Source organism: Sus scrofa, chromosome 14 (assembly GCF_000003025.6).
Source record: "Sus scrofa isolate TJ Tabasco breed Duroc chromosome 14, Sscrofa11.1, whole genome shotgun sequence".
Lineage (NCBI taxonomy): Eukaryota > Metazoa > Chordata > Mammalia > Artiodactyla > Suidae > Sus > Sus scrofa.
This window is the reverse complement of record NC_010456.5, coordinates 50,934,474-50,956,202: the sequence shown is the minus strand read 5'-3', so window position 1 is coordinate 50,956,202 and position 21,729 is coordinate 50,934,474. Positions and strand designations below refer to the sequence as shown.

At 58.7% G+C, this 21,729-nt stretch overlaps 4 protein-coding genes across 7 annotated transcripts in view; 2 read left to right on the top strand and 2 right to left on the bottom strand.

Annotated features, from left to right (window-relative positions):
- On the top strand, positions 185 to 11,082 carry DGCR14 (DiGeorge syndrome critical region gene 14). The gene is made up of 10 exons (XM_005654113.3): positions 185 to 391; positions 2,065 to 2,233; positions 2,325 to 2,426; positions 4,359 to 4,528; positions 4,619 to 4,736; positions 4,882 to 5,015; positions 5,734 to 5,836; positions 6,729 to 6,838; positions 9,979 to 10,094; positions 10,538 to 11,082. Exons 1-10 carry the CDS (start codon positions 257 to 259, stop codon positions 10,815 to 10,817), a joined length of 1,437 nt encoding a protein of 478 aa, XP_005654170.1. The 5' UTR covers positions 185 to 256; the 3' UTR covers positions 10,818 to 11,082.
- TSSK2 (testis specific serine kinase 2) lies at positions 12,110 to 13,186 on the bottom strand. The gene has a single exon (NM_001287413.1). The coding sequence runs from the start codon at positions 13,184 to 13,186 to the stop codon at positions 12,110 to 12,112; it is 1,077 nt and encodes a 358-aa protein (NP_001274342.1).
- On the bottom strand, positions 17,224 to 18,318 carry TSSK1B (testis specific serine kinase 1B). The gene has a single exon (NM_001287415.1). The coding sequence runs from the start codon at positions 18,316 to 18,318 to the stop codon at positions 17,224 to 17,226; it is 1,095 nt and encodes a 364-aa protein (NP_001274344.1).
- The window catches only part of DGCR2 (DiGeorge syndrome critical region gene 2), a 54,344-nt gene continuing 53,214 nt past the window's right edge, over positions 20,600 to 21,729 (top strand). For 3 of the 4 annotated variants that reach the window (XM_021073673.1, XM_013981509.2, XM_021073674.1), the window contains exon 1: positions 20,622 to 20,873. In XM_021073673.1, coding sequence (XP_020929332.1) covers positions 20,795 to 20,873 — 79 coding nt within the window. In that variant the 5' untranslated portion in view covers positions 20,622 to 20,794. Of the gene's footprint in view, positions 20,874 to 21,729 lie in introns of all 4 variants that reach the window. The other variant, XM_001929599.7, reaches the window with a different exon arrangement.

Below are 21,729 nucleotides of genomic sequence, written 5' to 3'. Positions count from 1 at the left end.
TAGCGGAAACGACACGCCCTTTAGTCTCACCACCGCAGCGCCCCCTGGCACCCACGACCCACAAGGCATGAACAGAGCGGGGCGGGGCGAGGAATACGAACCCAAAGGGTCCCGGTGACGTCAGTAAGGAGCGCCGGCCGGTCTTCGGAAACACGCGGCTCTCCGATTGGTCAGCAGTTTCAGGCGCCTGCGCAGCTGGCGCGCCCCACCTCCGCCGGTGTCGCCTCTGCGCCGCCGGGGCGGTGCTGGGATAGTGATGGAGACGCCTGGGCCGCCGGCCCGGACCCTGATGCTTCCTGCCGCGTCCCGGCCTCGGAGGAAGCGCGCAGCCGGGGAGGCCGGGCCTGCAACAAGCAGGCAGCGGGTGCTGGACGAGGAGGAGTACATCGAGGTAGGACTCGGCGCGGACGACAGTGACGTCTGGGCCCGTCCCGCGTTCCCCCTGTCCCGCGACACTCTCGTCTCCTCGCGGCGGTGGAGCAGTCCGAGCCTCTGCTGTCGAGCGTGGACGGTCTGAGAGCCAAACAAACAGCGTGTAGAGCGAGGTGTCCCTGCTGTCAGGGGGCAGTGGGGGTTGAGTGTGTCTGTACGAGGTTGCGGGTGGGCGTCAGAGAAACAAGTTTTTATTAAACGGTCATTAGGAATTTAGGAGGATGGTGACAGAACTTCCTGGAGGGCGATAATAACAAGTGCTAAGGCTGAGGGTTCTAGAAACGGTGGCATCGTGGCATCGCTGCGTCGGTGGGCCTCCCACCTTTGAAGTAGGCCTTGATCCTGCCGAAAACAACGCAGGAGAAGCTGGCACAGGGTTTGGAGGAAGTCAGTTAAGTGTAGGGGAGTCCTCTGCAATGCGGAGGCAGGTGGCTTTAGGGAACACCTGGATGCACGGACTTATAGCTCAGGATCAAGTCTGTCTGGAGCTGCAGAGGTGGGAATCTCAACCAGTGCTGGTGGTGGGGTGACTGGCTGAAGTCATCCTGGTAAAGGGTTCAGATCAGAATAGAGGGTGTGGGAGTTCCCGACCTGGCTCAGAAGTTAACAAATCTGACTAGCATCCTCATGCAGGTTCTATCCCCGGCCTTGCTTAGTGGTTTAAGGATCTGGTGTTGCTGTGAGCTGTGGTGTAGGTTGCAGATGAGGCTCAGATCCTGTGTTGCTGTGGTGCAGGCCAGCAGCTACAGCTCCCATTGGACCCCCGGCTGGGAACCTCCACATGCCCATGGGTTCAGCCCTAAAAAACAAAACAAACAAACAAAAAAGGAAGTAGTGGTTTTGGTGGAATGAAGGTGGCAACACGCACATTGATCAGGCTGATGTGGAGGTGGAGTTAAGAAAGGAGAGCGAAGGAGTTCCCGTCGTGGCGCAGTGGTTAACGAATCCGACTAGGAATCATGAGGTTGCGGGTTCGATCCCTGCCCTTGCTCAGTGGGTTAACGATCCGGCGTTGCCTTGAGCTGTGATGTAGGTTGCAGACGTGGCTCGGGTCCTGAATTGCTGTGGCTCTGGCGTAGGCTGGCAGCTACAGCTCCGATTCGACCCCTAGCCTGGGAACCTCCATATGCCTTGGGAGCGGCCCAAGAAATAGCAAAAAGACAAAAAAAAAAAAAAAAAAAAAAAAAAAAAAAAAAGAAAGGAGAGCAAGAATGATGGGTTAGAGAGTTTCCCTTGTCGTGAAGCAGAAACGAATCCCACTAGTATCCATGATGATGTAGATTTGAGCCCTGGTCTTGCTCAGGGGGTCGAGGGTCTGGTGTTGCTGTGAGTTGTGGTGTAGGTTGCAGACTTGGCTTGGATCCTGTGTTGCTGTGCCTGAGGCATAGGCCAGCAGCTGTAGCTCCGATTCGACCCCTAGCCTGGGAACTTCTGTGTGCCTCAGGTGCGGCACTAAAAAGCAAACAAATAAATAAACAAGAATGATAGGTTAGTGAGGGAGAGAGAAAGCTTTAAAAGTGTCCCCAAGCTTTGGGGATCATTGGGCTGGACAGAACTTGGGAGCCTCAGTATGCACTTTAAGGGCTGAAAGGCAGATGGAACCTCTGACTTGTGTTCTGATCACTCCTTCAGGGCCTCCAGACGGTCATCCAGAGGGATTTCTTCCCTGACGTGGAGAAGCTGCAGGCGCAGAAGGAGTACTTGGAGGCAGAGGAGAATGGAGACTTGGAGCGCATGCGCCAGATCGCCATCAAGTTTGGCTCTGCCCTGGGCAAGATGTCTAGAGAGCCTCCACCGCCCTGTAAGAGGACTCCCTTGGGGGCGGGGAGGGGACTCCCACTGAACTGTTGCCTCAGGGCCCCTTTCTTTATTCCCACCCCGACTTTCCCCAGATGTGACTCCAGCCACGTTTGAAACCCCTGAGGTGCACACAGGCAGTGGAGTGGTAGGCAGTAAGGCCCGGGGCCGGGGCCGCGGCCTGGAGGATGGCACTGGTGAGTGTGTGTTCTTTTTTTTTTTTTGTCTTTTTGCTATTTCTTGGGCCGCTCCCTCGGCATATGGAGGTTCCCAGGCTAGCGGTCCAATCGGAGCTGTAGCTGCCAGCCTACACCAGAGCCACAGCAACGTGCAATCCAAGCTGCATCTGCGACCCACACCACAGCTCATGGCAATGCTGGATTGTTAACCCACTGAGCAAGGGCAGGGATCGAACCTGCAACCTCATGGTTCCTAGTTGGATTCGTTAACCACTGCGCCACGATGGGAACTCCATGTGTGTTCTTTTTGCTTGGGGCCTTCACCTTGGGGGCCCAGTGGTGTCCACAGGCAGACCACACCTTGTCCTTGAGGGTCTCTTTGCCTTAGTGGCACCCATAGGGTTTGGGAGCTACGGTCTAGGAAGCAGAAGATCTGGGTCCCGCTCCAAAAGTAGGGAATCCTCTGAGCCTCTGCCCCACCTCCACTCCCCACCACGAATGGGAACCTTGAGTTCCCTCTTGGTGGCCTTCTCACTGTGTCAGCCCTGTTGGTGGGCTTATGGGCCTTGGAGGGCTCCTTCCTTCACTGGCCCCTTAAGATTCTCAGCCCTCTGCACTTGCTTCTCCTGAGCTGGCTTCTACCCCTGGATGACTGTAGACTGTAGTGCTTGCTTTTCCTCCTTCAGGTTTCTGCTCAGATGTCGCCTGTCGGGGAGCCCTTTCCTGACCTCCCAGCGGCGAGTCACCTTACTCCTATGCTCTGCTCTCTGCCGCCTGGCTGTTTTCTCAATGCAGGGCATGGCCCTCTAAAAAGCCTTTCTGTTTGTTTACTGTCCCTTCCTCCACAAGAGCAGTTCTTTTGCTTCTGCCCGCACGCTCTGCATTGGATGGCGTGTGCATGTGGTGGGCCTCCCACATCTCTTCGGCGTGCTTACTGGGGTGTTAAGGTTCATCCCCACTTTAGGAGGGAGCCTCTCATGGAAGGAGCATTCTGTGAACCCTCGGGCCTCCTCCCAGTCTGTCAGCAGTGACCATGCATTGTGCTATTCACTAGGTTCTCGTCCATGAGAGCTCTCCTGGCTTCCATGCCCCGTGTACTCTCACAGGCATGGCATTTTCCGCCTCTGAACCCAGCCTTCTGCTGCTCACACAGCACATCCTGAGTGTCCTCAGAGCTTGGCTCTGCGTTACACCATGGCATGTGCCATCACCCCCTTGTTTGTCAGTCAACACAGGAATTCTTTAGCTAACCCGAGTGTAGGTATCATCTTGTTCACAGTGATAGGTGAACACAGCGAGGCTTAGGAAGGCAGTAACTTTTGTAGGTCCCAGAGCTATCGGAACGAGGTCTGCATCCCCATCTTTCTCACTCCACTCTTGACCTTTTAGGCGCAGTGTTCTGCACTTGGCCTAGCAGGTGGTAGTGTGGTGAAGAGGCTCTCCTGTGGCCTGGTGCCTGCGAGGCAACCCCCCAACCCGCAGCATGCATGCAAGATATTATGAGGTCCCCGCCATCAGGTCTACCAGCAAGTCACAGGCTTAGGTGACAGTCACCCATCGAACTGTAACCCAAGTACCAGGAGGGAGGAAATCAGGATGAGGACACACCAGGGACAGAGGGACAGCCCAGAGCTTTGGAGGCAGGGCCTACATGACTGGTACCATGCTGGTGGGAAAGACCTGCCGTGATCATGTTGCTCTGCAATCCACCCCCTTGCCCCTCCCTGGTCTGAGTCAGAGCACCTGCTGCATTGGCAGCCAGTAGATGAGGTGGCCCCTGGGGCTGCCTGGCAGCTGGGGTGGTAACTTTGCCCCCAGGGGTCATCTGGCAGTGCGGGCTCACAGACAGACCCACAGATGGGGGAGGCCTCCAACCCTGATTGTCACTGGAACCCAGGGTGCTACTTGTGCCATTCATGGCTCCTCGTCCCACGCCCATGCCCCATGCAGGAGAGTCTGTGAAGGAGGAGGAGGAGGCGGCCCTGCCCAGCCTGGATGTCTTCTTGAGCCGGTACACAAGTGAGGACAACGCCTCCTTCCAGGAGGTCATGGAGGTGGCCAAGGAGAAGAGCCGCGCCCGCCACGCCTGGCTGTACCAGGCTGAGGAGGAGTTCGAGAAGGTGCCCTGGCGCATGGCGGAGGCACCCTCTTTTGGGGTTGGGGGGCCCAGGGCCCAGGGGCCTCTCTGACCCTCACTCCCCATGACTCAGAGGCAGAAAGATAACCTGGAGCTTCCATCAGCTGAGCACCAAGCCATCGAGAGCAGCCAGGCCGGCGTGGAGACCTGGAAGTACAAGGCCAAGAACTCCCTCATGTACTACCCAGAGGGTGAGCAGCCGGCGGGGGTCGGGGTGGGGCTTCCAAGTGTCCTGGCCTGTTTGAGCAGTGGCCCCCCAGCCTCGGCCAGGCTGTGCTCCTCCCATGGCGTGGCCAGGGGCAGCCCACCCTGATACCCATTTCTGCCCATCTGCAGGCGTCCCTGACGAAGAGCAGTTGTTTAAGAAGCCCCGGCAGGTGGTGCACAAGAACACGCGCTTCCTCAAGGACCCCTTCAGCCAGGCACTGAGCCGGTCCCAGCTGCAGCAGGCTGCTGCCCTCAATGCCCAGGTGGGGGGACTCTGGGGCTCCAAGCCTCGCCCCTCTGTTCTCAGCTGCCCTCCTAAGTTGGGACCGACCTCGGGCTCAGCAGAGCTTGGCAGGACTGGGGTGATTGAGTCCCTGTGGGTGGGGGGGGCTCCTGAAGCTTTTCTCGGATCCCTGGGGACTCTTGGTTGGCACAGTCTTGCTCAGACATTTTGTGGGTCAGCTCTGTGCTGGCTCCCTTTGGGGGCAAAGATGTGGGAGGAGGGAGGCAGCCGGAGCCACCTGGTCTGACCAGACCCCCACCCCCACCCCCACCCCCACCCAGGGCAGGGCTTGGGGAGACGAGGCCTGTGGGGGAAGGGCTTGGTGGGGTGGGCAGCAGAGATTTCAGCCCTTGTGTGGTAATGCCTCTGGTGGGTTGAAGGGGGCAGGAGGGGTTGGGAAGACTGTTTTGGAGGCTCTCACAGTTGCCTAGCAGGGAGGAGGTCAGAGCGCAGGTGTCCTGCATTAGCATAGTTCCCGTGGGGACTCTGGACATAGTGTGGGTGTGGGGGGATCCCCTGCACGTGGTGGGGGTGTGGCCGAGGCCCCACTGCCCTGGTTTCCATGGAAGGGGCGCTTCCCTTACATGAATACTGCTCTGAGGGGTTCTCCCTCCTTCCCCTGGGTCTGCCCCCAGGAGGGGAGGTGCCCATGGGCAGATGGGCGGGCGGGCCTGACTCCACTTCTCCTCTTGTTCCAGCATAAACAGGGCAAGGTGGGTCCGGACGGCAAGGAGCTGATCCCCCAGGAGTCCCCCCGAGTGGGCGGGTTTGGATTTGTTGCCACCCCTTCTCCTGCCCCTGGTGAGAAGCCTGCCCCTGGCCAGCTGGCCTGCTGCTGGGATGGCCTAGGGGGAGGTGGGCTGCCCCGTTGGCCCCAGCCACTCCTGCTGCTCTCCTGGATCTGGCTTTCACTGAATGTGACTTGGGCCTAGTGTCCCACCCCTGCAACACCAGGGCTGAACGGGGCTGCAGGTGAGCTGGACTCTTAGGCCTGAGACAGATGGGGCCTGTTGGTCTAGCTGGGTGGCCTCTGCCTGGCCCTCACCTTGGCAGGACAGACTGGTGTGGTGAGCATGCTAAGGCAGCATGGTGAGCACAGGGGCGCTGGGCAGGCATCTTCTCTTGTAGAACGTGTGTGTGGAAGCCAGACTCTGTCTCCAGGAGGCTGGGTGCACCAGGGCCTGAGGGGTCCTGCTGGGCTGCGTGGCTTCCCTCACTCAGGCTGCCCGCCTCGTGCCACCGTCAGTCCCGGATGACATCTCCCAGTTCTGGGCTCCACGTCAGTGGGCACAAGGTGCTCGTTAACCTAAATATAGGGAGTTGAGAGGGTGCATGCAACTCAGGGTGGCCTCCTGGGCCCATGCTGGCCTTTGTGGCCAGGGCCTACGAGGGCACCATGGTTTGCCCAGCTCCTGGGTGGTTTGGAAGCTTGGAAGCTCCTAAGCATCTCCTCCATTGTGGTGGAGTCTGCACCTCTCTGGGGAGCTGCCCCCACCCACTACCCCCAGGCTAAGTCCCTGGTTGCAGGGTCTGGCGTGCACAGTGGCCATGGTGTTTCCCTCTCAGGGCAGAGGTGCCAGGTTGCGTGTCCTGGGAAAGATGGAGGGCCAGCTGCTAGCCTTGGTGCCTGATTCCCCCCCCCCCCCCGCCCCCGGTCCCTGACCTAAGGTGACTGTGGGTTCTTCCTCTGCAGGTGTGAACGAGTCCCCGCTGATGACCTGGGGGGAGGTAGAGAACACACCCCTGAGAGTGGAAGGATCCGAAAGCCCCTACGTGGACAGGACACCTGGGCCAGCCTTCAAGGTGGGTGGTGGTAGGGGTAGTACAGGTGGGCCCAAGTGGACATGAGGCCTTCTGAGCTCCCATGGTCTAGTGAAGAGGGAAGGGGGCTACAGACCTGCGCAGGTGCCAGAGTGTGGGCGGGTGGGTCTGGCACGGGGGTACGTGGGAGTGGGCCAGGCATCCAGTCAGAAAGCTGCTGTGGTGCCTGAGCCTGTGGACCTGGAGCACAGGGCGGTGCAGAGATGAGGGCTAGTCTCAGGTAGGCCAGAAGCTCAACTACACCACAGGCCTGAGGGCCAGGAAGGGTCCTGGAGCCCCTGTGTCCCATGTGACACACTGTGTCCTCAGGAGGGCAGGGTCCTGATGGAGAGGCCTCTGGTTACAGGAGAACCAGATTGCATGGCCCAGCCCGGTGTTGGAGGAGTGGTCAGAGTGCGGTTCATGGGGCCTGAAGCCTGTGAGGGAGGCCCTTTGTGAGCCAGGCGGGCAGAAGGCTGGGTGCAGGTTGTTCATAGGGATGGGGTGGCCCAGGGAGTGGGTGGGCAGGTGGGGCCCCAGAGTGGTGTTAGGAAGGCCCCTGGTTTGCTCAGTTTGTGGCGAAATAGCGATGGATATGGCTTGGGGGGATTTGGACATAGGCCTGCACACTCCGCCCTTTGTGGCGGTCCTGTGTGTTGCTCGGCCAACCTCCGTATGGGGGCATCACTGGTGGCAGGGATTGGTGGTACCGCAAGTAATATTATCTGATTTGAAACCCCCAAAAGTTGGGCAGCAGGCTGGGGTTAATGTAGGTCTGGGGAGGGGGGGTTCACAGGTCCCTTTACCTTTTTTTTTTTTTTTTTTGGACTTTTTAGGGCGGCACCCGTGGCATATGGAAATTCTCAGGCTAGGGATCCAATGGGAGCTGTAGCTGCCAGCCTACGCCACAGCCACAGCAACGCCAGATCCAAGCCTCGTCTGCAACCTACATCACAGCTCACAGTGAGTGAGGCCAGGGATCGAACCTGCAACCTCAGGGTTCCTAGTTAGATTTGTTTCTGCTTTGCCATGACAGGAACTCCTCCATAGGTTTCTTTAAACACTGGCAGTAATCAACTTCAAGTGTAAAGGAGAAAGAATCAATCATTGTAGCAACAGAAGGGTTTAATCAGTAGGAGTGACTCAGCTTGGGAGGAGAGCACAGGCTTGTAGGCCGGACTTACAGGAGGGCACATAGCAGGGCAGCTGAGAGGAGGGTGCCCTCCTCCAGCACAGGAGAGACGCTTGTCTAGGTCACATTCATAGGGCCTTGGTGCCTTGGTTCTCAGTCTGGGGCATAGTGACAACCAAGAAATACTTGCAGGAGGGGTGTATATGGCCAGCATGTCAGGAGTGAGCTGCTGGTCCTCAGTCCTAGGCAGAATTGGGGGCAGGAGAGAGATGGTGCCTCGTGTTGTTTGTGCTGGGTATTTGGAAATAGGGTGAACCAGGTCCTTAACACGTGTAGCAGGATGATTCCAGTAAGGTGGCAGAAAAGTAAAGCATTAAAATAATGAGTGCAAAACTTCAGAATGACACACCCGTTAATATTTATTCTGATATTAAAGGCAGAAAGGACTTTCTAAAGGTCTTTTTTTTTTTTTTTTTTGTCTTTTTTGTTGTTGTTGTTATTGTTGTTGTTGTTGCTATTTCTTGGGCCGCTCCCGTGGCATATGGAGGTTCCCAGGCTAGGGGTTGAATCGGAGCTGTAGCCACTGGCCTACCCCACAGCCACAGCAACACGGAATCCGAGCCGCGTCTGCAACCTACACCACAGCTCACGGCAATGCCGGATCGTTAACCCACTGAGCAAGGGCAGGGACCGAACCCGCAACCTCATGGTTCCTAGTCGGATTCGTTAACCACTGGCGCCACGACGGGAACTCCAGAAAGGACTTTCTAAATCTAACGAAGTAAGAAATCACAAAGCAGAATCTCTGCTGTGGCACATCGGACTGCAGCATCCCAGGTCACTGCAGAGGTGCAGATTCGATCCCCAGCCCAGCGCAGTGGGTTAAAAAGATTCAGTGTCGGAGTTCCCGTTGTGGTGCAGTGGAAACAAATCCGACTGGGAACCATGAGGTTGTGGGTTCGATCCCTGGCCCCTCTCAGTGGGTTAAGGATCTGGCGTTGCTGTGAGCTGTGGTGTAGGTCGCAGACGCGGCTCAGATCACATGTTGCTGTGGCTCTGGCATAGGCCGGTGGCTACAGCTCCGATTAGACCCCTAGCCTGGGAACCTCCACATGCCACAGGTGTGGCCCTAAAAGGACAAAAGACAAAAAATAATAATAATAATAAGATCCAGTGTTGCTTGCAGCCGTGGTGTACATTGCAGCTATGGCTCAGATTCAATTCCTTGCCCTGGAACTTCCATGTGCTGCGAGTGTGGCCATAAAAAGAAGAAAAAAAAATCACAAAGGCGGCAATGTTGGGTTATGCCATGTGAAGGTGACAACCTCAGGTGAAGCAGAAAACATCAAAAATAAGATTAAAAGCAAACAAGTGAAGGAGTTCCCGTTGTGGCCTAGCAGTTAATGAACCCAACTAACACTCATGAAGATGTGGTTCCATCCCTGGCCTTGATCAGTGGGTTAAGTATCTGGCGTTGCTGTGAGATGTGGTATGGGTCACAGATGCAGCTCGGATCCTGCATTGCTGTTACTGTGGCATAGGCCGGTGGCTACAGCTCTGATTTGATTCTTAGCCTGGGAACCTCCATATGTTGCTGGTGTGGCCCTAAAAAACAAAAAAAGCAAACAAGTGAAAGAAATCTGAATGGTGTATGTTAACATAGTCAATGTAGGTAGAGTTCCTGTAAGTGAGAAAAGGAACAAAACACCAAGATAGATGCCCTGGCAGAAAGCTAGTCCCTGAACATACGTCCTGAAGCTCTGTAGAGAAATCCGGGAGGTCAATTCATCCCTGTGTTCAGAGGGAAGCCAACTGAAATGAGACCCCTTTTCTGAACGGTGATCAGAAGTTCCTGGTTGGGCCATGCCAGCTTCATGAAAAGCCCAGGCCAGGCAGGAGGGTGGGCTCTAGGGGGCTTTCAAGGAAGTGATTGGGGGTTGTTGGGATCCAGGGGCCACAGGAAAAGGTTGGCACCTCTAGTCAGGCCACCCACACACCTGCTGCCTTTTAGATCTTGGAGCCCGGCCGCAGGGAGCGGCTGGGGCTAAAGATGGCCAACGAGGCTGCCGCCAAGAACCGGGCCAAGAAGCAGGAGGCTTTGCGAAGAGTGACGGAGAACCTGGCCAGGTGAGGGGTGGCCTGGCCGCGGTGGGGGTGGGGGTGTCTCTCTGCCCTGCTTGCCCGCGCCCCCCCCTGGTGTGGACATGTGCTCAGAACCTGGGTCTGGCGGGGGCCTTGTGGCAGTCCTGGTCCAGAGCTGGGGTTGGGGGGGCTCTACTTTTTTTCGAGCCTCTCTCACTCATCTCTCAGGGATAACCTTTAGGCCCATCTCCTCTGAGCTTCCATCTACCCTGTGGAGTTGGTGTCGTCACTTCAGCCCCACGGCTAGGGGCAACTACACCCCTTGATCTCAGGTTTGGCCTCACTGTCCTGTGCTAGGCCATCCAGTGTCCTCCGCCTAGAATGACCACACACTTCCTGGGGGCCTTCCTTTGGGGCTGAGGGAGGGCCTGCTGCTGGTGTGCATGATTGGGCCTAATCCTGCCTCTTGCACACCCCTTCCACTGCAGCCTTACCCCCAAAGGCCTGAGCCCAGCCATGTCCCCGGCGCTGCAGCGCCTTGTGAGCAGGACAGCTAGCAAGTACACGGACCGGGCCCTGCGAGCCAGTTATACACCATCCCCGGCCCGCTCGGCCCACCTCAAGACCCCAGCTGGTGGGCCTCAGACCCCCACAAGCACACCGGCTCCCGGCTCTGCCACACGCACCCCCCTCAGCCAGGACCCAGCCTGCATCACGGACAATTTGCTGCAGCTCCCTGCCCGGCGCAAAGCCTCGGACTTCTTCTAGGGCCTGGGCTAGGCTGGGCCACGGGAAGCTTCGTGGAGCCTCCAGGGGAGCTCTCTACCCAGCGGAGGACTCCAGCTTCCTAGGGACCCAGGGTCGTGTCCAAAGTAGTGAGCGTCCCAGGAGCCACAGAAGAAAGGTGCCAGGCTGGCACAGGACCTGCCCCTGCGGCCCTGGGGTGCATCCCAGGGCTTTGCTGGTACAGTTTTTTATTGGACTCCCCCTCCTTTCTATTTAACCGTAATTAAAGAGCATTTCCAGGAGTTCACGTCGTGGCTCAGCAGAAATGAATCCGACTGGTATCCATGAGGACACCGGTTTGATCCCTGACCTCACTTAGTGGGTTAAGGATCTGGTGTTGCTGTGAACTGTGGTGTAGGTCCCAGATGTGGCTTGGATCCCAAGTTGCTGTGCTGTAGCATAGGCTGGCAGCTGTAGCTCCTATTTGATCCCTAGCCTGGGAACCTCCATATATACTGTGGTGTAGCCCAAACAAACAAACAAAAAAAAGCATTTCCGGTGAGCAGGGCTGCCTCCACCCTTGGGCTGTGACCCCAGCCACCCTTGTGCCTTCCTCGCGCTCCCGCTCAGGATCTCAGGCACCAGTTGGCCCTGCAAGTGCCATGTATCCCACTGAGGGCTTGGGGCTTCGACTGCCCAGGGTCAGGAAAGGGCCACTTCTGGTTCTTTACCCACATAGGGATGATGGCTAGGCCCTAGGAAGTGGGGAGGCAGAGGGGGATGCTGTAAAAGCAAGGTCACTGGAGGCCAGATGCTGATGACTTAGAGCTTGTGGCTGGCATGTGGGGAGTGTTCCCAGGTGGGGGATGGGGAAGCTGCTGCCAAATAGTCTCAGCTTCCAGGTCTCCCATCCCATCCCTGTTGAGGGAGGGCCGTGTGAGGGAGGGAATGGGGTCTGCGTGGGGAGGCGCAGGGTGGGGCGGGTCAGGGAGACCCACGGGGGCCTGGCGGGTGGGCTGGCTGTGATCTCTTCTTGTCCAGGAGGAATGGGCCCCCGAGCTGTAGCCCCCGATGCCGCAGGCAGGGTGGCTGCTGAGTCCTAGAGAAAAAGACTCCTGGGGGCTCTGCAGTATACACTCTGTGGTTTATTTGGTGGTCAGGGTTTAAGGTCTTTGCTACTAAGTAGAAGAAAGCTAATAGAACGTAATCAAAATAGCGGTTTAATTGACGGATTTTACTTGTTCTCGCACCTGTGCCTTCTTCAGCTCCTACCTCCTACTTAGCTTATGGGGCGCTCACTGTGCACCCTGCCCCCCCTGGGGCCCTCCGCACCGCTAGGTGCTTGCCTTCCCCACCTCGGCTCCGGAGACATGATGGTCCTTCACCCTGGAGGTCTCGGCCAGCCTGTCCTCCATCTTGTCCTCATTCTCAGGCACCAGCAGCAGCCGGTGCTGGGTCTTGGCCCCTAGCTTGTGGTCAGGCCGGTGCTCGGGCCGCGAGCCTGGCCGGGTGTCCAATTTGCACTCGGCCCGGTACTTGCCCTCGCCCTCCCTCTTGAAGGAGGCAGAAGACATGGCTTTGGGCTTGGGGGGCTGCAGCCACGAATGGCTGAGGATCTCGTCAATGTGCAGCCGCCGGTTGACGTCAGGCTGCAGGATGCGGTAGATGAGGTCCTTGCACTCGCCCGTCAGGTTCTTTGAGCGAGGGAAGTCCACACGGTGCTCCTTCTGGATGCGCAGCATCTTCTTGATGTCGGAGTCATCGTAGGGCATGGAGCCGCAGACCATGATGTAGAGAATCACGCCCAGGCTCCAGATGTCGTACACCTTGGGCTGGTAGGGGATGCCCTGTAGCACCTCGGGGGCTGCATAGGCTGCTGACCCGCAGAAGGTCTTGCTGAGGATGATGCGCCCGGTGCCATCCCGCAGGCAGCGCTTGGAGAAGCCGAAGTCAGACAGCTTGATGTTGAAGTCCTTGTCAAGGAGGAGGTTCTCGCACTTGAGGTCTCGGTGGACGACATCCAGGTCATGGCAGTACTTGACGGCTGAGGAGAGCTGCCGGAACATCTTCCGAGCCACATCCTCATGCAGGGCTCCCCGGCATTTAATGAACTCAAGGAGGTCGCCCTGGACGCCGAGCTCCATGACGATGTAGATGCGCCCATCGGAGGTCTCAAAGATCTCATAGGTTTTGATGATGGATCGGTGGTTGACGGTTGCCAGGATGTCCATCTCCCGGGGAAGGAATCTCTCCACAAAGTCAGTGGGTGTCTTCTTGCGGTCGATGATCTTGACCGCCACATTGAACTTGAGGCGCTCAGAGTAGGCAGATTTGACTTTGGCGTATGAGCCCTTGCCCAGGTTGATGCCTACGATGTAACCCTTCTTCCTTAGGACCGCGGCATCATCCATGGTGCCAGGAGCGGCCGGTGCCGCTGCCTTCTACATCCCCTCCCCACGTGGGCCAGCGGGCATTGTCCTTGTTTGCGCTGTAGGAAGCCGTCTGGTCGGGCTGGGCCTGCAGTTGGAGGTGTAGAACGCCCAGCATTGTCCCCGCGTGACTTCAGCCTGTGAAGTCATAAAGCCAGGCTGCCCGGAGTGGGGACTGGGTGGGGGCCAGTCCTAGGAGCTCTGGAAGACAGGCTGGCCTGGCAGGAGCGCCGCTTCCCACCGGCTGGAAGGAGCCCAGCACACAGGACATCAGAGACCCTCCCTGCTCTTCCACGCTGTGCTGCCCTGTCTCCACTCAGGCCCCAGGAGCTGCCCAGGCCCAGCCAGCATGCTGGCTCCATGCCCATTTCCCTCTTTTGGTTGTGACGCTGACCCTGCAATGGTCCTTGTCCCATGAGGGCCAATTTCCTGCAGCTTCTCTGAGGTGTGATGAACACCTCTTCTTGGTCTTGTGTCCCAGGGACTTGGCTGTGCCTGGGAGGGCAGCCCTGGTCTGGCTGGGCTGGGGTTCCAGAACTGTCTGGAGCCAAGTGTAGCTGCTGTTCAGGGTGGAGAGCTGGGTGGTGAGCAGGGTGAGGAGGGTGGGAGTGCCCCAAGGGACCTCCTGGAGAATGCAGGTTCTGAGGGATGGGGCCTGGAGAGGTGACGAGGGCTGGGCAGGGAAGGGCCTGGGAGAGCTAGGCTGTTCTGAGAATGGCTAAACCTCAGAGTCCAGAGGGAGGAGGAGAGGGAGGGGGCTTTTCCCTGAACAACCAGGACCCAAATCACCTTGGATCCAAGGATCCAAGGCCAGTGCCTATGACTCAGGCCAAGGAGACCAGGCAGGGGCAGGCAGCAGAGGGGTCTGGACCCCTGGCCTGGGAGTGGGCGGGGCCTCTGGGGATCCTTGGAACTGTGGTCCTGGGAGTCCTGGGGGTCGAGGGTTGGCAGTACCCAGAGCAGCAACTGTGAAGAGAACGCACTTGGGTGAGGAGGGTCCTGGATTATGTCGCTGGGGACCTTTGTGAGCTGTTGGAACCCAGGACACATCATTTTGCATCCCTTAGACATCTTTTGCCTTTGGAAACCACGTGAAAACCCTCTTGTTTCTGGTTTGGGAAACGTGGCCTCCTGGAGCATCTCCTCAGGTACCTTGGCCCTGCTGTCCATTTGTCTTCCGAGTGCAGTTTGTGTGCTTGGTGTTGGGGGGTAACCCCGGAGCCCAAATGGAGAGGATCGGCAGGGCTCACCAGGTTGCTGGGAGACACAATATGCAGCCTGAGTGCCTGGGGCTCTTGACAGAGGTCCGTGAAGAAGTTTGGTGGCAGGGCGGCCAGGTCCAGAGGCCCATAGGAGGGACCGGCCCAGTGCCTGCCTTTCTTCTGGAGGCAGAATGGCCAGAACTTCACTGCTCTGCATCTCAGAGGAGGCAGCTGCAAGGCCTGCAGGCCATGACCCAGGAGTGCAGCACTTTTCCTGCCCCAGGTGCTCTGTCTGGATGATGACTGCCCTCCTGGTGGACGCCACCCCTTTCCTCGCCCACACTTCCCCCTTAGTTGTGGATTCTGCCCCATATGCACCCTGCCTCTGCCCAGGATGGCATGGCCTCTTTGGATCTTAGGGGACGTGGAGGGGGCAGTTGCCAGCAGAGCTGCCTGGCATGGAGCAGCCAGCTCTGTCCGGGATGAGAACGCAGGGGCAGGTACTGCTGTTGCGCCTGGGGTGGGGGTAGACTGGAAGGGGCTCAGGGTGCTCCCAGCTGTGGATTCAAGGCCTGCAGACCCTGGGATGGCCCCCCTTGGAGTGTGAGCCTCCATTTTCCACCCCGTCCATGGCATTGGAGGGTTGACTCCAAGCAGGGGGTGACTAATGGACAGGGACTTGCCTTTCTGGAGCCTAGAGGAGAGGGAGGTTCAGTGTCACCCACAGTGTGAACACCCAATGACTGTGCTGGTACAGAGAGACACAGAGCTCTGAGGACAGAGAGCTTGGGCAGAACTGGGGGTGCTGGGAAGGCTGAGGCCTGAGGTCAACCCACACAGAGGAGGACAGAGGAGAATGATGATTTAAATGCGTGTGACAGAACAGTATGGTGAGTGTGGGGAGGAGAGGGCCATTGAGGCCACATTGAGGGTCTTGATCCTAAAGCCTCAGGGGGGTCCCGGAAGGAGTCTGATCCAGGGCCAAGGGCAGTGGAGCTGCTCACATGGTGGCCTGACATTGGAGGCCACCTGGGGAGGAGTAGGCCTCAGGCACCTGGGCCTCTGCTCTGCACCATGCGATTTCAGGCAGTCACCCACCCTCTCAGAGCCATCTCCCTGCCTGTAAAGCATACAGTAGGTGCTCCTTCCTGTGGTTCCTCCTGCCCAGCCTTGCCTCCAGGCTGGGCTGCAAAGAGTCACTCCCAGGACCTCTTGCCTTGCTCGCCATCCTGATGACCACATTGATGACTGGCGAGGAGGCTCAAAAGCCTCCCCAGGACGTCCCCATCCCTGCCGGCCCCATGTGATCTAGAATTCCACTCCATCACCAGGTAAGCTGCAGCACTGGGCCCCTGGGGCCTCCAAGACCACTTGGCCAGTTCTACCCTGGGACCTGGGCACCTGCAGCCTGCCGGCTGCTGTCAGGGGCACTCAGACAGCTTTGTGTGTGGAGGCGATGGCCCCTCGGCTGGACCTGGAGAGATGGGCCTGGTCTGCAGGGACATGTCTGCAAGCATGGTTATGGCCCATGTGTGTGGGGCAGAGGGACTGGAAAGCCAGAGCTGGGAGGACCTCAGGGCCAGGCATGGGGGCCCTTCCTACGGGCAATACAGGAGGGGCTCTGATGGGGAAGGAGGCCTACGTCGTGGCTGAGTCAGGACACGGGAGCACAGAGCCATGAGAATCCAGGGCACAGAGGTGGCTGTGGGAGATGGTCAAGAAAGAGGCAGGCTGATGTGGGGAGGTGCTGCCAGGGGGCCAGGTTTGGGCACTCACTGGGGCTCCCCTCTCCCCAGACGCCAACCCAGGCAGGAGGAGAGGTCAGCGTGAAGGTCTGTGCTCTCAGGGTATGTTGAACCCGAAGATCCACATGAGGTCGTCCAGAGTAAGCGCAGGACAGGGGGAGGAAGTGGCTGCCTCACACAGCTGGCTAAGAACTGTGAGAAGCGATGGGCAGCCCTGGTGCCTGGCAGGCAGTGATGCTCATGCAGGCCCACTTCCTCCGTGGATATGAGGGCACTGGGGCCAGCCATGCATGCGGGGGCACCTGTCCTCTCCCTCAGCCAATGTCCACTCATCTACTCTGGCAGGGAGGTCGCCTGGGGGCAGACTGGGACCAGAGGGGGTCAGGATATGGTCAGGGCACACAGTGACCATGGGACATGCAGCAGAGCCCCCCCTCCAACCCACACCACTGCTCCTGGGCAGGGGAATGCCCACCAGGCGGGATGACTCGGGGCACCATCAGGTGCTGGTTGGAGGTGGCAGAGGCCCTGGAGACATAGACCAAGGGAGGCCAGCCCCTCCCCACCAGCAGCCCTGTGAGGTTATGGTGGCTGGACCCTAGCAGGAGGGCCTCGTCTCCCACCCCTCCTCTGCCACAGCCCCCTCACCCCTCTCCAGCCCTGAGATACCATGAGGTACTCATGGGCCACCCTGCCCTCTTGAAGCAGTGTCTTCCTCAGTTGGTTCTGGTCCAGGGCCTGAAGTCACAGGCAGGGCTGGACACACAGGGAGGTGAAGTGCAGTGCAGTCCAAGAGTAGGGAACAGAGGGAGTGCAGAGTCCTTTTCTTGGATGACTAAGGCCAGCAGAGCAAAGACATCCACCTAGGGGGCTGCACTAATATAGTGATTTATTGCTTCTTTACCATGTGGGTTACCAAGTTCAAAGGGAGGGGGAAGAAACTGACGAAAATAGCAGCTCATCTGGGACTGTCTTCCTTCTCTGGGGCATCCCTTTGCTTCTCTGGAGCTCAGGCTGGAAGCCGCAAGCTCTGCCTTGTTCCCTGCCGGCCCCCTGGGCCATCAGAGGCTGGCTAAGTGTGTGTCTCTGAGGGCTGCAATGGGGCCCCTTCCTCAGTCTCCTTACTGGGCTGCTCGCTGGCCAGACCCGTGGCCTCTGACTGCCTGGACACCTGCATCTGCAGCACCTCCTCCTCGGGGTTTGTGTCAGGCCGGGCCTCTTCCCGGGGCTCCAGCTTGGTGGCAGACTTCTTGTCAGAGCTGGGCTCAGGGGGCCACGGTAGCTCAGAGCCCTGGGAGCTCTCACCCTCCTTGTTGATGGCTGCAGAGGACAGGCCCCGTGCCTTGGGCTGCACCCAGCAGTGGCTGAGGACCTCATCGATGTGCAGCCGCCGGTTGACGTCAGGCTGCAGCATGCGGTAGATGAGATCCTTGCACTCGCCTGTCAGGTGCTTGGAGCGTGGGAAGTTGACACGGTGCTCCTTCTGGATGCGCAGCATCTTCTTGATGTTGGAGTCATCGTAGGGCATGGAGCCGCAGACCATGATGTAGAGAATCACGCCCAGGCTCCAGATGTCGTACACCTTGGGCTGGTAGGGGATGCCCTGTAGCACCTCGGGGGCTGCATAGGCTGCTGACCCGCAGAAGGTCTTGCTCAGCGTCAGTCGGCCACTGTCATCCCGCAGGCAGCGCTTGGAGAAGCCGAAGTCAGACAGCTTGATGTTGAAGTCCTTGTCAAGGAGGAGGTTCTCGCACTTGAGGTCTCGGTGGACAATGTCCATGTCATGGCAATACTTGATGGCTGAAGAGAGCTGGTGGAACTTCTTGCGAGCATCATCTTCCTGCAGGGCCCCCCGGGTCTTGATGAACTCAAGGAGGTCGCCCTGGACCCCAAGCTCCATGACGATGTAGACCTTGCCGTCTGATGTTTCAAAGATCTCATAGGTCTTGACAATGGAGCGATGGTTTAGCATGGCCAGAATCTCAATTTCCCGGGGAAGGAATTTCTCTAGGAAGTCCGTGGGGGCTTTCTTGCGGTCGATGATCTTGACCGCCACGTTGAACTTGAGGCGCTCAGAGTAAGCGGATTTGACTTTGGCATAAGAGCCCTCTCCCAAATTTATTCCCATGATGTAACCTCGTCGCTTGAGGACGGCAGCGTCATCCATGGTGCTGGGAGCACCCAGTGCCTCTGAGGCTGCCCTCTACATCCCTGCAGGACATGGGCCAGTGGCGTCCTCATTTACACTGTGGACAGAGAGTCCTCTGGGCTTGTCGGGCCTGCCGTCCCTGCCTCCTAGAGGCCAAGACTCCAGAGTGGAACCTTTGGCATTGTCTCCCAGGTGACTTAAGCGGGTGAAGTCATAAAGGAGGAGTGCCCTGGGGAATGAGGCTCTGGTCTGAGCCACTTAGACTTGGAACCCTAGGAGGCCGGCCAGTGGGCTGCAGCAGACCGAAGGCCAGCAGAGCGTGACCTCATGCTCTGCTGGGACCCAAGGTAGGAGGGGACTCAGAGGAGCGCATAGTTCTGCCTAAGCCTCCAAAGTGGAGCCAGGGCTACTGATGGATCGGTGGGCTGATTTCTGCAAGCTGAGGCATCCCTGGAAATGCAGGGCATGTACATGGTCCCATCAGTCTGAGGCTCAGTAGGAAATGGGAGTCGCTCTCAAGTTAGGGATCTCTGAGGTGGGCTACAGATATGGAGCAGAGGGTAGGGAACCCTGTTGTAGTAGCAGAACTGGAAGAAGGGCAGATGGTCACTAGGACCTGGGAGGAAGAGGGCAGAGAGGGCCACCTTGAGAGAAGCAGTGATCTCAGGTGGAGGCTTCAGGAGCCCATGGGGAAGGGGCTGGGGAGATGTCCCTGACCTAGAAGCCTTTGATAGTGTCCATGCAGGCAGTCTGCTGGGCACACAGCAGACCAAGAAGGCGGGTGGGGTGGTCAGGAGGGGCAAGGACTCCTGGCCCAGTGGTCACTGCAGCTTAGGAAGCTGGTGCTCTGCCCTCCCCCTGCATGGTTTAGGTGGACTTTTCACTTCCCTGTATGGCTCTCATCCAAAACTTTGCTGGTCTCTGACAGTGGCTCTGCAGGGGTTGGAGGTGACAGCTGGTAGGGCTTTCTACTCTTGACTGTGACTTCCCTTCTGGTGGTCTTCCCAGCTGTAGCCCTGGCTGGGCTCCCAGGGCAGGTGTGGGGCTGGGGGCAGAAGGCTGGGCCTGGATCCAGTACAGCAGCTGCTGGGGGAATGCTCCCTGAGGACATGCCTACAGGACAGTGTTAGGCAGGGACTGCCATTTCTACCAGTAGTGGGGCCTCTCTGCTGTGGGCCCCCTTTGTCCAGCATCTTCTCTGGGCCATGCCCTGAGGAGACAGGAGCAGGCAGGTCTGGTCTGGTCTTGGGGTTGATGTTGGTCAAACGCATCTGCAGGGAGTGGGTACTTCTCTCAGATGATTCTAAGTGTCCCTGGCTGGAATCCCGGGACATTCAGGATGAGCATGCCCTGAAAGGGCTCAGGGTAACTGCTCCTTGGAGTGAGCTGGGGGGTTGGAGGTGGGCCAGGTGGGTGCCTACCAACCTTGGCCCTATCTGGCCTTTGCTCCCATCCTCACCCTCTTCCCCAGCCCCGACACCCTGGGCCAGGCCTTGTGTGCGTGGCTGGTGGTCCTTCCTATCTCTGAGAACACCCCATCTGCTGTGTCCCCTCCCACGATGACAGGTGCATGGCCAGCACTTGGAGTATTGTCCCCACTGGCTTCCCTCCATGCACACAGGCCTGCTGTGGCAGCAGTTGTGCCAGCGTCCCTGCCTCCCCCCTTGTGTAGGCAGGGCCCTTCCTCCAGAGGCCGGCTTTGCTCACAGTCACTAGGATCTGGGCTTCCCTGTCACCTCTCCTTGGTGACCCTCCCTGAGGCTACTTCCTCCTCTGAAACATTTCAGTTGTGCGTGCGGGGGAAGCCACACACATGCATGTTCCCTACACGGTGGAACCGCCTTCAGAACCTCTTCATAGATAGTCCAGATTCCACTCCACAGCGGTTCCGCTTTAAAAAGACCACTTTGGGGTGCACTCTGTGACCGCTGACGAGACCTGGGCCATCTGGTGCCAGAGGTGTGAAGACCCTCGGTGTCCCACTAGCTCCCCCTGCGCACTGCCCCACTCCCTTCAGGCCACGCCCCCGGGCCGCGCCGGCCCATGAACGTCCCGCCCTTTCCGTGTCGGTCATCTAGGCCCCACCACCCCTGTCCCCCGTCCTAGGATCCGGGCCCTTTGGAGGCCGCGCCGCTGAGGCTCCGCCCCAAACACAACCTCTCTGCTCAGCCAATGGTACCCTTGACACTTCGTAACCCCGGCCGCCCTCGGGCCACGCCCCTTTCGGACACTGCGCTTGGGAGGGCACGGGCCACGCCCTTCTCGGAGCTCATTGGCCAGCGCCGCGTCGCGGGCGGGGGCGGGGCGGCGCGGACCGAGCAGGACAGCCGCCATCTTGCGCGGAGCTGGAGTCGGAGCCCGAGGCTGTGGCCGAGAGCGCGCGTCCCTCCGCCCCTCCCGGAGCTTTTTCCCGCCGCGTCCTCGTCCGGCCCGGCCCGGCCCGGCCTCCCCGTGGGGTCGCGCGGCCGCCCCGGGGACGATGAACGGAGGATAAATGGTGCCCAAGGCAGACAGCGGCGCCTTCCTGCTGCTTTTCCTTCTGGTGCTCACGGTCACCGAACCGCTGCGGCCAGGTGAGCGGCGGTGGGGGCGGGGCTGAACCCCGCGGGGCCGGCGCCGGGACCTTGGGGAGCCTGTGGACCCGCGTCCGCGCTTGACCGGAGCGAGAGCAGTGGGGGTCTGGCCGGGGGTCGCGGGGGCGGCTCGGGGCATCTGGTCTGCACGGTCGCTCGGCCTGTGAGCCCCCGAGCTGGGCCCTGGGAGTGCTCCTGGTCTGTGGTCCCCAGAGGCTTTCGGAGGGCCCCGGGAGCGTGTGTTTTCTGAGGAAGCCTGTGGTGGGGAGTCGGGGTTGCCGCAGCCGGAAGATCCCGGACAAGTCTACCTGTGTCTGACGGACCATCTCCTTCAACGAGAAAATCAATTCCCCAAAGACAGGGCCGATTTATCCGTCAGGAACAAGAGACCGGGTGCTTTAAGTGGCCTGCCAAAGTGTTTTCTTTGAAAATCAGTAGGAAGAAGCCCTGAACTTTTAGATAAAAGTAAATGTAATATGTACATATAAATTCATTCAACTTTGTACCAATGCAGTTGAAAAGCATGATTCTTGGTGCTCCCGCTGTGGCGCAACGGTATCGACGGCGTCTTGGGAGCCTTTGGGACACGGGCTCTATCCCCGGCCCTGCACAGTGGGTAGATCCAGCGTAGCTGAAGCTGCGGCTTGGGTCGTACTGTGGCTCCTATCTGATCCCTGGTCCAGAAGTTCCATATGCCGTGGAGCGGCCAAAAATGACAGACAAGAAGAGAGAAAGAAAAAAAAAGGGAGTTCACGTTGTGGCGCAGTGGTTAACGAATCCGACTAGGAACCATGAGGTTGAGGGTTCAATCCCTGCCCTTGCTCAGTGGGTTAAAGATCCGGCGTTGCCGTGAGCT

Bases quoted from the DNA above. Each gene is read 5' to 3' on its own strand.
- DGCR14 (XM_005654113.3), top strand. From the start codon at position 257: ATGGAGACGCCTGGGCCGCCGGCCCGGACCCTGATGCTTCCTGCCGCG. The intron at 2,234-2,324 runs GTAAGAGGACTC...GACTTTCCCCAG, and splicing joins TAGAGAGCCTCCACCGCCCT to ATGTGACTCCAGCCACGTTT. The intron at 6,839-9,978 runs GTGGGTGGTGGT...GCTGCCTTTTAG, and splicing joins CACCTGGGCCAGCCTTCAAG to ATCTTGGAGCCCGGCCGCAG.
- TSSK2 (NM_001287413.1), bottom strand. From the start codon at position 13,186: ATGGATGATGCCGCGGTCCTAAGGAAGAAGGGTTACATCGTAGGCATC.
- TSSK1B (NM_001287415.1), bottom strand. From the start codon at position 18,318: ATGGATGACGCTGCCGTCCTCAAGCGACGAGGTTACATCATGGGAATA.